The sequence below is a fragment of the Zonotrichia leucophrys genome, chromosome 7 (genome assembly GCF_028769735.1).
Source record: "Zonotrichia leucophrys gambelii isolate GWCS_2022_RI chromosome 7, RI_Zleu_2.0, whole genome shotgun sequence".
NCBI lineage: Eukaryota > Metazoa > Chordata > Aves > Passeriformes > Passerellidae > Zonotrichia > Zonotrichia leucophrys.
This window is the reverse complement of record NC_088177.1, coordinates 26,192,378-26,202,619: the sequence shown is the minus strand read 5'-3', so window position 1 is coordinate 26,202,619 and position 10,242 is coordinate 26,192,378. Positions and strand designations below refer to the sequence as shown.

At 44.5% G+C, this 10,242-nt stretch overlaps 1 protein-coding gene across 2 annotated transcripts; it reads right to left on the bottom strand.

The window, feature by feature from the left end:
* Positions 1–335: 335 nt before the first annotated feature.
* Positions 336–9,162, bottom strand: LOC135450396 (cilia- and flagella- associated protein 210-like). Of its 2 annotated transcripts, XR_010441063.1 has the most exons (8): positions 8,849–9,162; positions 7,932–8,088; positions 6,808–6,947; positions 6,321–6,513; positions 5,603–5,767; positions 4,819–4,922; positions 3,914–4,078; positions 336–1,359 (listed from the first exon to the last, which is right to left on the bottom strand). XR_010441063.1 is itself a non-coding variant. In XM_064718475.1 (7 exons), exons 1-6 carry the CDS (start codon positions 8,944–8,946, stop codon positions 4,821–4,823), a joined length of 855 nt encoding a protein of 284 aa, XP_064574545.1. In that variant the 5' UTR covers positions 8,947–9,162; the 3' UTR covers positions 336–1,359; positions 4,819–4,820. The 2 variants fall into 2 exon arrangements, 1 of the variants encoding a protein (XP_064574545.1); XM_064718475.1 differs by lacking the exon at positions 3,914–4,078.
* Positions 9,163–10,242: the final 1,080 nt, after the last annotated feature.

The window sequence follows — 10,242 nt, the reverse complement described above, 5'->3', positions numbered from 1 at the left end:
TGCAGTATTACCATCTTCTGCATTTAGAGAAATAATTGTTTCTAAGTCATACTGTGCAGTCTGTGTTTGTAAATTCACAGGATATTCCAAGTTGGAAGGGTCCTACAAGAATTATCAGGTCAGCTCTTAGGTGAGTGGGCCATGCAGGATCAAACCCCTGAGCTCAGCATTATCAGCACCACACTGACCAAGTGAGCTCATCTCAGGGTAAATGTGCTTGGCCAACCTCCAGCCTTCTGACGTGCTGATACTTTGAGTACACATTTACAAGGCAGAGTGATCTGATCTCAGGGTATTACCTCCTCAGTTAAGCCAAGATCAATTAATTTTTACTGACAATGTGAAGTTAGATTTTTATTCCACATTACATTAGATGATAGTGTCAAACAGTCGGTGCAATTAAGAATTTCTACAACAGAATGGCAAATGAGAGTCCATTATGTCTACATTGTAACATATAAAAATGCAGCTATGTAATGAAGCTGGCCTAGTGTCTAATTGCAAATTCTGCTTGTTGCCAACTATGGTCTTTTACTTAGACACACACACACAGACTTGTATTTTTTTTAAATGTGAAGCAGAATAGTTTTCACTACAGAAGAACTGTTTGTTCAGTCTGAACGTAAATGGACTGAACACAGCTTACAGTCAGTTTGGAACTGAGTGAAAAAGCAACTTTTAATCAAAAAGTCACCTACAGCAGCATCACAGCCTAGCTGGTTGGCAGCAGAGTGCTTAGGAGATGACAGGAGAGTGTTTTTCCCATTTCCTGTAGTCAGGGTAGCTGGAGTGCTAAATGCAGTCTTGTTGCAAACATCTCCCATAAAGGATTAAAAGACTCAAACAATGCCACAACTTCTCAAGATACTGTTTCTACCTTTCACTGCATTCTCCAAAGTAAAAGTAAGTAGAAAACTGTCACCAAAAAAAGGTACAATCAACATGGATTATATTGTTACAGACAGATGTATCCAATTTTATTTGTTGAGTAAGATTTTTTTTTTCCAAGTCAAAACAGAAGGTTTGAGTTAAGCCTGGAGGCCCAGGAATATTTAAGGAGTACAGTACAGATGAACTGATAGTTTACCTTTGGTTGTTACCATTTGACTTTCTGAAAAGAATACTGCTTTGTTCCATAATAAAGTTAGACTAGTTCAAGTACAGTTGCAAGCTATAGCACTTGTTTCTTGAGCTTGAGGTAAAGGCAGGTTGCAGCAAACAGCGTGTCTTGTAACTTGGTCCACAGTTAGCTTCTGCTCTCAGGCACTGATTGGTTTTGCAGGCACACAGAACTCGGGAGGAGTGAGTGGCTAGCTTCTTACTCCTTTGTAGATGCTTCCGTAGTGGTAAAATGCGTTTCTAAAGAAAAAATAAACAGTTTAAGTGTATAATTAGTAGCTCCTATGAATTGTATATGCACGGATAGATTGTAGCTGAAACTAATGCAGAAATACTTATAGCTTTACCAAAGATAGTTCCAAACTTTGCCCTTGTGCACTGTGTCAGTTGTTGGATTTTTCTTGGTCTGCTCAGTGACACACACTTCAGTACATGCTGCTTTTTCTTTCTAATCTTTCCTTATTTTCCTTTTACACAGAAAAGGAGTCAGTCCAGATGCTACTTACTGGGGATGGGGGGTGCAATTACTATGTTATCAGAGATGCAGTGTTGAATTTTCCTGGACCTGCAGTGCTGATGTTAAAGCCCTTCAGTACCCACCAGAACTGTTAATTTCTCTGGCTAATGATCTGGAGCTGAGACAATCCACAGAAAAACAAAGTGTTGCGCTGGTTTATACAAAATAGTGTCAGCAAGCTAACAGCTCTGCTTTAAGACTGCTTATTAGAGACTGGTTTACCAGATCAGAGGACACATTTGAACCATTCATTTATCACTTAAATATCTAGTAATAAAAAAGCCATGATATACCAAAACAAAAAGAAATTTAGGTTAAAGTGGTGGGAGTGCAGTAGTATGAAAGCAATGACTTCACACATTACAGGCTTAACAAAGCCTATACCACAACTCAGTCTAAACAGAAAAAAAATAAGATAATTCCAAAGAAAATGTGTCACATGGTCTCTAATCTCTCACCTTTACCTCCCTCTACCATCTGAGCCTTCACTGATTATGGGGATTTTTGCATGCTTTTCAGAGGTAGTGAATTTTCTGTCTCTTAAAAAATACCCTCCAGAACAGGACGGAAGATCAGTATCAGAAACAAGGATGCACTGCCAGAACAAGGAGGAAGATTACAGACTAGCTGCAGCACTCTTCCATTCAAGAGGTAACAGGAAGGCCTAAGTTAATAACAGACATCTGAAAGAATTTAGCTGTTGAAGCAGTAAATTATTTGACCTAACATGACAAGGAACATGTTTCAAGGAAGCTTTGAACAGTTTTTTTTTCTTTTTCAGAAGTATAGAGCAAGTCTGTATTGGGATGTGAAAATGTTCATCCTTAACAGTCCCATGGTGCCAGCTCTTCTGTTCGTGGGCCATTTGTTTCCAGGTATGGATCCTCTTAAAACTTCCTCAGAGCTAATTGGTAGCAAAGACATGCAAAAAGAACTTGCACAGACCTAGTAAGGCCACCTGGAACACCACCTAACAGCAAAGAGCTGAACAGTTAGTTAATTCAAATTCCCTTAGGATGTTAGGCATGTAGAGAGCTGTTCTCTTCCATTTCCCAGGTAGGAGTTGTATTAGATCCATGAGAACAGTACTCTTAGCTTTGCACTGCCACACAGGTGTGAGCTGAAATACTGTTGGAGAGTGCCATGTCAGACACTGGAGGCACACCTGTTCAAACTATAGTTGCTGTTCTCTTTCCAGAATTGGATCACAGGTGTGGAAAAAATGCAGCTAGATTTAAGGTCTTAGTTTCAGTCCCTCTGAGGGGTTGCCTTGCATTTCTAAGGTCTTGGTCTTCAAATAAGGCTAATATCTATCATAACTCTCACCTGCTGCAATGTCCTGAAGCAGAACAATATCCGAGAGGATGCTTTTTTGAACAAAACCAATAATTAGAGTTTACTAGTCAAAGTATTTCTCAAAGCATTTTCTGATTTGCTAGCTTTTAATTAAAACTTCATAGAATTCAGACTGGAGGAGACCTTTAAGATCAAGTTCAGCTGTTAACCCAGTACTGAAGTCCAACACTAGCGAATCCATGTCCCTAAGCATCATCTGCACATCTAAATGCCTTCAGGAAGGATGACTCCAGCTAATAACTACACAAGAGTGGCCCTAGGCATTAAATGAAGGTACCTCTCAATGAGTAGGTTCTTCCAGGTCAAGAGTTTTGTTTCTTATCAGCTGCAATTTATCTCCCTGTATTTTAATCTCCCTATGTTTAGATGGCAGCTGAAAAGGACTCTGGTGAGCAGCTAGACCAGCCTCCTGCCTTACACAGGACACCTTTTACCAGCAGCATTGCACCACCTGTGGCCATTCTGATCTAGTGTCATCATACTATGCTTTACAGAGGTTTTACAGAAAATTACTAATTAGAATTAGTTATTTAAAACAAGCATACAAAGTATGTGCACCTCAGAGTCAAGAGAATAAATTGGGATCATGATTGCTGCTGGATTTTTTTCATGCTGAATTTGGGTAACTAAATCTATATTTAGCCAACATGCTTTAAAAATACACATAATTCCCACTTTATTCTAGATGTACTGAAATGAAGAGTTGTTTTCTGGTACTGGAGTTTAATGGGTTTGATGGGTTTTCTGTAGATGTTCAAAGTAAAAGGAGTAGAAGCCTGATGGAAGCAGGCTGTAGACTTCAAATATAGATGTACGTAATCTGCAGAAGAGGACATTTCTGGAAGCTGAGTAGGAAATGAGGCTGCAATCCACCTTGTTTCTTGCTGCTGTGCAAGGAGACTAAAAGCCCATTGAACTCACCAATTGCATAGTAGTGAGCATGTGCAAATTTGCACTTAGGGATTCATTTGGAGCATTATCGAGCTCTGCAGGTTTCAGCACCACTCCTGCTGTAGTCAATACTTCTTAAGGCTCCAGCTTCTGCCATCAAAAGGCTTTTACAAAAGTTTCCATTCTTTCTGCTTGCTGAAAAAAAGCTTGATGTAATAAAATGAGCACTGGCTCAGAGAGAAGGGAAATAAATTTTTCATTAGTGAAGGAAGGAAAAAAGTACTGAGGGACAATCTTACACGTTAATTGCCATGTCTCTTTTTGTAATATGTAATTTTCAAAATTAACTACTCCAAGATAGTTGGAAAGAACTCTGTGTGACTTTTAGTTGATAGTGTAGCAATGTTAGTCTTTTACTTTAGGTCAGAAGTGAGGTTCTGAAACAAGTCTTCATTGTTTCTACTAACTGTGCTTTGGCTCACATTACAGAATAATGGGCCATGCTAATTGACATGGCTACAGAGTCAGGTAGCTCCACCCAGCCATGTTATTCTATCCAAAAAGTGCACAGCTGCCCAGACCACAGCAGGACTGACCAAGACAATAACAGTCTGTGCTGGCCCTGAGGAGAGTTCTTGGCCCTGCCCTCAGGCAGAGCTTTGAGGGCCAAAGCAGGCTTTAAAAGTCATGGCAAAATGCCAAGTGTTTTCTCAGTCCTGAGCAAGCTGGGGGCTCATCTATGAGGCAGGAGGGCATTGCATCAACCATCTTCACCCACTCACCCCCACCATTTTTACTGTTTTTAGTACTGCAGGTTATCCACTCCACCATTCTTGCAGTTGTCCTAATTAGGAAGCCCACATCTTGTTCCTTCATTTAATGTTTGGAGAATAGAAGTTACATCCAGTAATGGCACCGATTCAGTTACTCACTACCTTTATCTCCGAAATGCTTGATCCCGATGGAAAGCAGCCTCTCTCTGAGCATCACAGTCCAAGTCTGCTTGCTTTTCCTGCTCTTTTCTTGCCTGCTTTTCAGCCTGATGAAGAAAAGGGAATAACAAAGCTTAGTATTTTGTTCTCAACATCACCATCCTGTAGAGCTGAGAGAGGGTAAAAGCTTACAGAAGGTCTGTGGCATCCTTAGCTGAAACTTGGCACTTATCATCCCTCCCCACTTCTCTCCCCTGCCTTATCTCCCCAGAAAGGGTGCATTGAATAGCTGAGTGAACATCAGCATTAGCTGCTGCTCTTTGGTGACCTGCCCAGAAGATACAGGAGGACAGCAGTGCATGGTGGAAAAAATGCCCTAATGGCACAGGACAGGATGTGATCTGTCATTGTTGATCTCTTATTACCAGCCCTCACAGTAATCCTGCCTGACTCATATGGGCCAAGTCCACCTGGAAGAGGCTTCTGTTCTACTGCTCCAAGAGGAGGCCCATAAACCTCTGAAATGTGTATCATGCATTGTCAAGTTTTCAGCAGTAACCTTCTCACTCCACAAACAAGGCTCCTGTGGCCCATAGATACAGTCACCTCTCCAACATCAGCAGCTCCAGTGCACACAGGTAAAAACCAAACAAAATATGTACGTCACACCCACAGCAATCTTTCTCTCTCACCCCCCTCTTCTCTTCTGTCCAATAGGTCTAGTACTATGGATTTAAAAGTGTGCTTCTTTCTGAAGGAGCTGACAGTATAAAGTTCTTCTATTTACCATTTGCTGGAGCTGAAATTTCTGTATTTCCATGCTTGCATCACGCTGTCTTTGTTTCTTGGCTTTTTCCATGTCCAAGTAGACGTCATTTTCTGTCATCCACTGATTACGATCCTTCTCATCCTCTTCTTTTTCCTCTCTCTTCTTTTCCTCTTTTAAATTCATCTGCAGTTCACAAAACACACAGGAGTTAACAAGGAGCTGGCCTGCTCAGCTGGAAGTTGTATCTCCGTGCAGAAGCAGCCCTGAATGAGCGCTCCGATCAGCACGGTCACTGTGGCTGCCCAGTGCCCAAGGCCAGGGTTTCCAGCAGCCCTGGCAGAGGTGTGCCCGACACAGAAGGGGGAAAGGGAGAGGGGACTCCAGGAAAGGTGGCAGCAGACTTGCTGAAGCCTGCTGATGCTTGGCACCAGAGTCAGCAGCTGTGGTCTGGGCCAGGCTCCTCACCTGGGGTAAGCAGTGCAATTTGCACAAATTGCAAATTACAGAGCCTTCCCAGTCTAATTTTTTTGAAGAGAGGATCACCAGATATGCTGCCTGCACCTTTCTAAAGATTTAGTTCTAAAATTCTAGATGATAAATGAAAAGCAACTGGTGAGAAGGTGCATGTGTGTCTCACTGCAGGCTCTGCGAGAAACCGGCATTTCCAAACACTATTCCTACGTACAAGTAGGAATAAGAGACAGAAAGAGGAACAAGGACAGCCCCCGTTTCTTACCACAGTGACTCTGTTTTCTTCAATGGATTCAAGAGCAGCCTTTTTTTTCATTTCTTTCTCTTTATCTTTTATTTGGTACTCAACTTCTACCTCTGCAGCTCCTCTAGCAAGACGATCATCTTCAATCTTAAATTTCTCATTCATCTGTGCATTTAATTGTTCAAAAGCTTTGTCCTTACGCTCCTCTATCAACCTGCAGGAGAACATGAGCTACTGTAACATCCCAGGACATCTGCTCAGATTATGAGAGGCAATTGGTACCTGTTGCTTCTAATAACACCAACAATCCTCCCTCCACCCCAACAGCACCAATAACTACTGGAACTGGTAGGCATTTTTTCTGCACTTTCTACTCCAAGTTTTAATTACAGCAAATTTGCTTGCATCAAAGTTGTGATCTCGATGATATAACTACTGAGAACACTGTTTGTCACAAAATGAAACTGCAAGTTTGAATCTTATCACTGAAAACTATCCCTGGACTCACCTGCTGGTCTCCGCATATTTTTCTCTTGTCAGATCAGCCATCATTTCTTTTCCTTTAATATAAGCCTTAATCCGATCATCATCTTTGTCTTCTTTTTGTTTCTCTTCAGCTTTAAATATTTTCTGTTCAGCTACATATTCCTGTTTAAATGGAAAATGTTTATTGTCATGTAGAACCGCATTTTGGAAACATGAACTAAAAACAAATTCTAGCAAATACTTCAGGCTTGCCAGTAATAAGGAGTTCTTTACATCAGTGAAGAAGCTACAGAAGATAGAAACCCAGAGATAAAAGAAAATTTTTATTATCTACTTATCACAAACCACAGCAAAAGTAAAATTAGTATGTGGTTGTGGCTCCAGGCTTATAGCATCTTTATATTCTCTCCTCTACATTCCCAGTGGCTCCAGCTGTACTGTTCCCATCCTATCATTCATATGATGCAGACTCTGAAGGGCTTTAACAATAAGTCTGTAGACCATCAAAATAAGGCATTTTGTAATGACTCAGAAATGGCACTTGTACAGCTTGGCAGTATGTATAGCTTTTGTTGCACACACAAGGCTGAGGGGAAATGGGAGGAAATTTGTGTACTTGGGGTGAGGAGTATGAAAGGAAAAAAAGCAAGTAGGGTTTTAATGGGAATCCTCTCCTTTTACTCCCTCACATGGTAATGAATCATCACAGTACCTCTACTTCAGTTTCCCTGCTCAAGCAGGTATTGGCTGGGAAACAGAACTCAGGTCATCAAGTTTATAAGATATTGTCATACTCAGGCTATTCCCTCTCCCTAACAAAGAAAAATGGCCTTAAAACAGAGCAAGTACATGGAACCTAAATGCAGTTCTCAAGTCAAGGACAATCTCCTTGCTGACTCTTGCAGACTTTTCCATTGTAAAACAGTCAAAGCTCAGGTGCCTCATTAAAACTTACAAGAGGTCTTTCTCAAAAGCACAGAGGAAAGACATAGCCTGCAACTGGCAGGGTAGGCATTTGATCCCAGGCTACTAAAGCTGTCAGCAAAGACCCTGTTACCCACAATGCTGTTTATTTGTGGGCTGAGTCCCACCATTACAGTCAAGGTGAAATATGTATTTTGAACTGTCTGCTTTCCTGCTACTTACATGATGCTGCCTCTGGAATTCAACTTTTTTCTCCTGATCCTTCTCTTTATCTCTCTGAATTTCCAGTTGGTACAATTGGCTTGATTGCTGTATTCGTTCCCCTTCTCTTCTCTTTTCCTGCTTAGCCAGATCTGCTTGATCCTTGTGCTCCTTTATTCTGAATCAGAAAAGGGAAGTGCATAAATGAGCTAGGGGCAGCATGAAGTAATAATTAACAGATATAGATTATGCACATCTGTAGGTACTTTAACAGTAAAAAACCCTGATACTTTGAAGTAAAATACCAGAGATCAAAACCAGAATAAGTTTCTATAAGCTAGCACCAAATTCTTTGGCCAAAGCTCAGTTCCAGTCTGAGGGCACTAGGGAAGTCAATATTAGCAAAAGTGAACATGAACAGTGTATGGACTCAAATGTTAGATTGAATTTGATTTGCCTGTTTCATTGTTACCCCACTCCCTGTACAACCTCGGCCTTTTCCAGCATGCAGCAGGCTTCTAAGCAGTGCCACAGCCCTGTACAAGACATGGCCATGATGCCCATGCCAGCTGGAAGTGGGAAGGGTTCTAGCTAGGGAGAAGCAGCAATAGTGGGACCAGCCACTTGCTCTCGGTGCCAGAATTGAGCCAGTCTTGTTGGATGTGTTGGGATAGACATGCAAGAGACGTTTCTGAAGCTGGAGAACAGAATTACAGAGGGTGGGGAAAGGTCAGTCAGACCACGAGGTGAGGATGATCTAAAACCCTCGTTGAAAAGCAGTGAGTCACGGAGCCTCGGGCACGAAACGCGGGTTAGCGCCCAAGAGCCGCCCCTTTCGGCGGGCCGTGCCGCCGGGACCCGCCCGGGCCGGGCCTGCCGCGGTGAGGTTTTAACCCAAAGCCTCTCGCCCCGCTCCCGGGCCCCGCCGCCGGACTCACTGCGCCAGCTGCTCCTGGGCCACGGCGCGGCGGCTCAGGTAGCGGCCACGCTCCACCTCTGCCTCCTGCCGAATGGCGTCCGGCCCATCGCGGTCCATCGCCGGCCTTCTTCGCCGCCTCGTGCACACGGAACGCCTGCCGAAGGCGAAGCAGGGATCCTCACCGACGGCTCTGTTTCTGGGAAATGGGAGCTCCCTCTCTCGCCCCGCTCAAAGGCGATGGCCGCGGAAGCGTTCCGGCGCCGAGGCTGGAATGGCGCCTGAGTAGGCGGCGGGCGCTGTGTCGCGATAGATGGAGCGGCACCGCGCCCCGCCCGGCCCCGCCCCGGGGAGCTGCGGGCGGGCAGCGGCCGGTCCGTCACACACGGAGGGAGGGGCGGGGAGGAAGCCGTCCCCCAGCCATCCCCCAGCCTCGGAGGCCGGACCCTTCTCCGAAGCCGGTTCCTGAACATCTCGTTTCCCTGCGGAGCGTCCGTACCCGGTAAGAGGCTGAAATGGCGCCTCCGCCTCTGTCCTTCTGCTCCCGCCGGTTCCCCGGAGCCGGGGCCGTGGCGCTCGGCCGGGCTCCGTGCGCTGCCGCGCCTCACAAGAACCTTCGCCCCGCCAGGCCTGCCTGTTGCCGGGGCCCTCTGGGAGCGGGATGAGGAGGTCGGGCCTCCTTCTCCTTCCGGGGATTCACCCCTTGCCTTGCCTGGGAGACTTCTCGAGGCGGTGACTGCTGCCCCCGGGAAGGACAGCACCGCCCTTACAGCCGGGTTTGCACAGTGTAGGGACGTACCGCCAGTTCGGCTTGGCCCTCAGCTCCCTGGAGGTACCGTGCCTCCAGGATGGGCTCGCATCTTCCTCGAAGCCCTGTGCTTTTTCCAAGGCCTGGCTGCTTTCGGCAGATAGGCCAAGAAACTTGAGGACACACCAAAGACCCACGTTCAAAACTAAAATATTGGCAAGAATCCTTTTTTGGATTTTTTGGAGGACATGTATTATTTCTGGTCTGGCCAGCAGAGACTGGCAGCTGTGGGGTGCAACAAAGCAAAGTTTCAGGTTTCTTGGGCTTTGCTTCCAGCGGACACCAGGCTAGAGGGATGCCCTGTTTAAAGGCCAGGGTCCTGGTGGAGGAAGTCATTGCAGGAATCCCTAATTTCCAAGGCAAGGAAATGAAAGAAACCTAAGCTTAAGGAGGGAAATGTATCTGTGGCTTGGGTGTTGGTGAGTAAAATTGCTGAGGAATCTGAGAGACAATTTTAGATCACATCTGTTTACAGTCTGAATTGCTGTTAGTCTTTTTGAGGGAACAGTCCAACTATGTTGTCTCCTGTTAATGTGCTAATTTTGTAGGCCCTATTTACAGCTATTGGGACCTATTTGTCTCTTTGGTGATTTTTTAAGGGCTGGAAT

Excerpts from the sequence above, each read along its gene's own strand:
- LOC135450396 (XM_064718475.1), bottom strand. The coding sequence starts at position 8,946 with ATGGACCGCGATGGGCCGGACGCCATTCGGCAGGAGGCAGAGGTGGAG. Across the intron at positions 8,089-8,848 it reads GCCCAGGAGCAGCTGGCGCA|AATAAAGGAGCACAAGGATC; the intron begins GTGAGTCCGGCG and ends TTTCTGATTCAG. Across the intron at positions 4,923-5,602 it reads AATTTCAGCTCCAGCAAATG|GCTGAAAAGCAGGCAAGAAA; the intron begins GTAAATAGAAGA and ends TTTCTTCATCAG.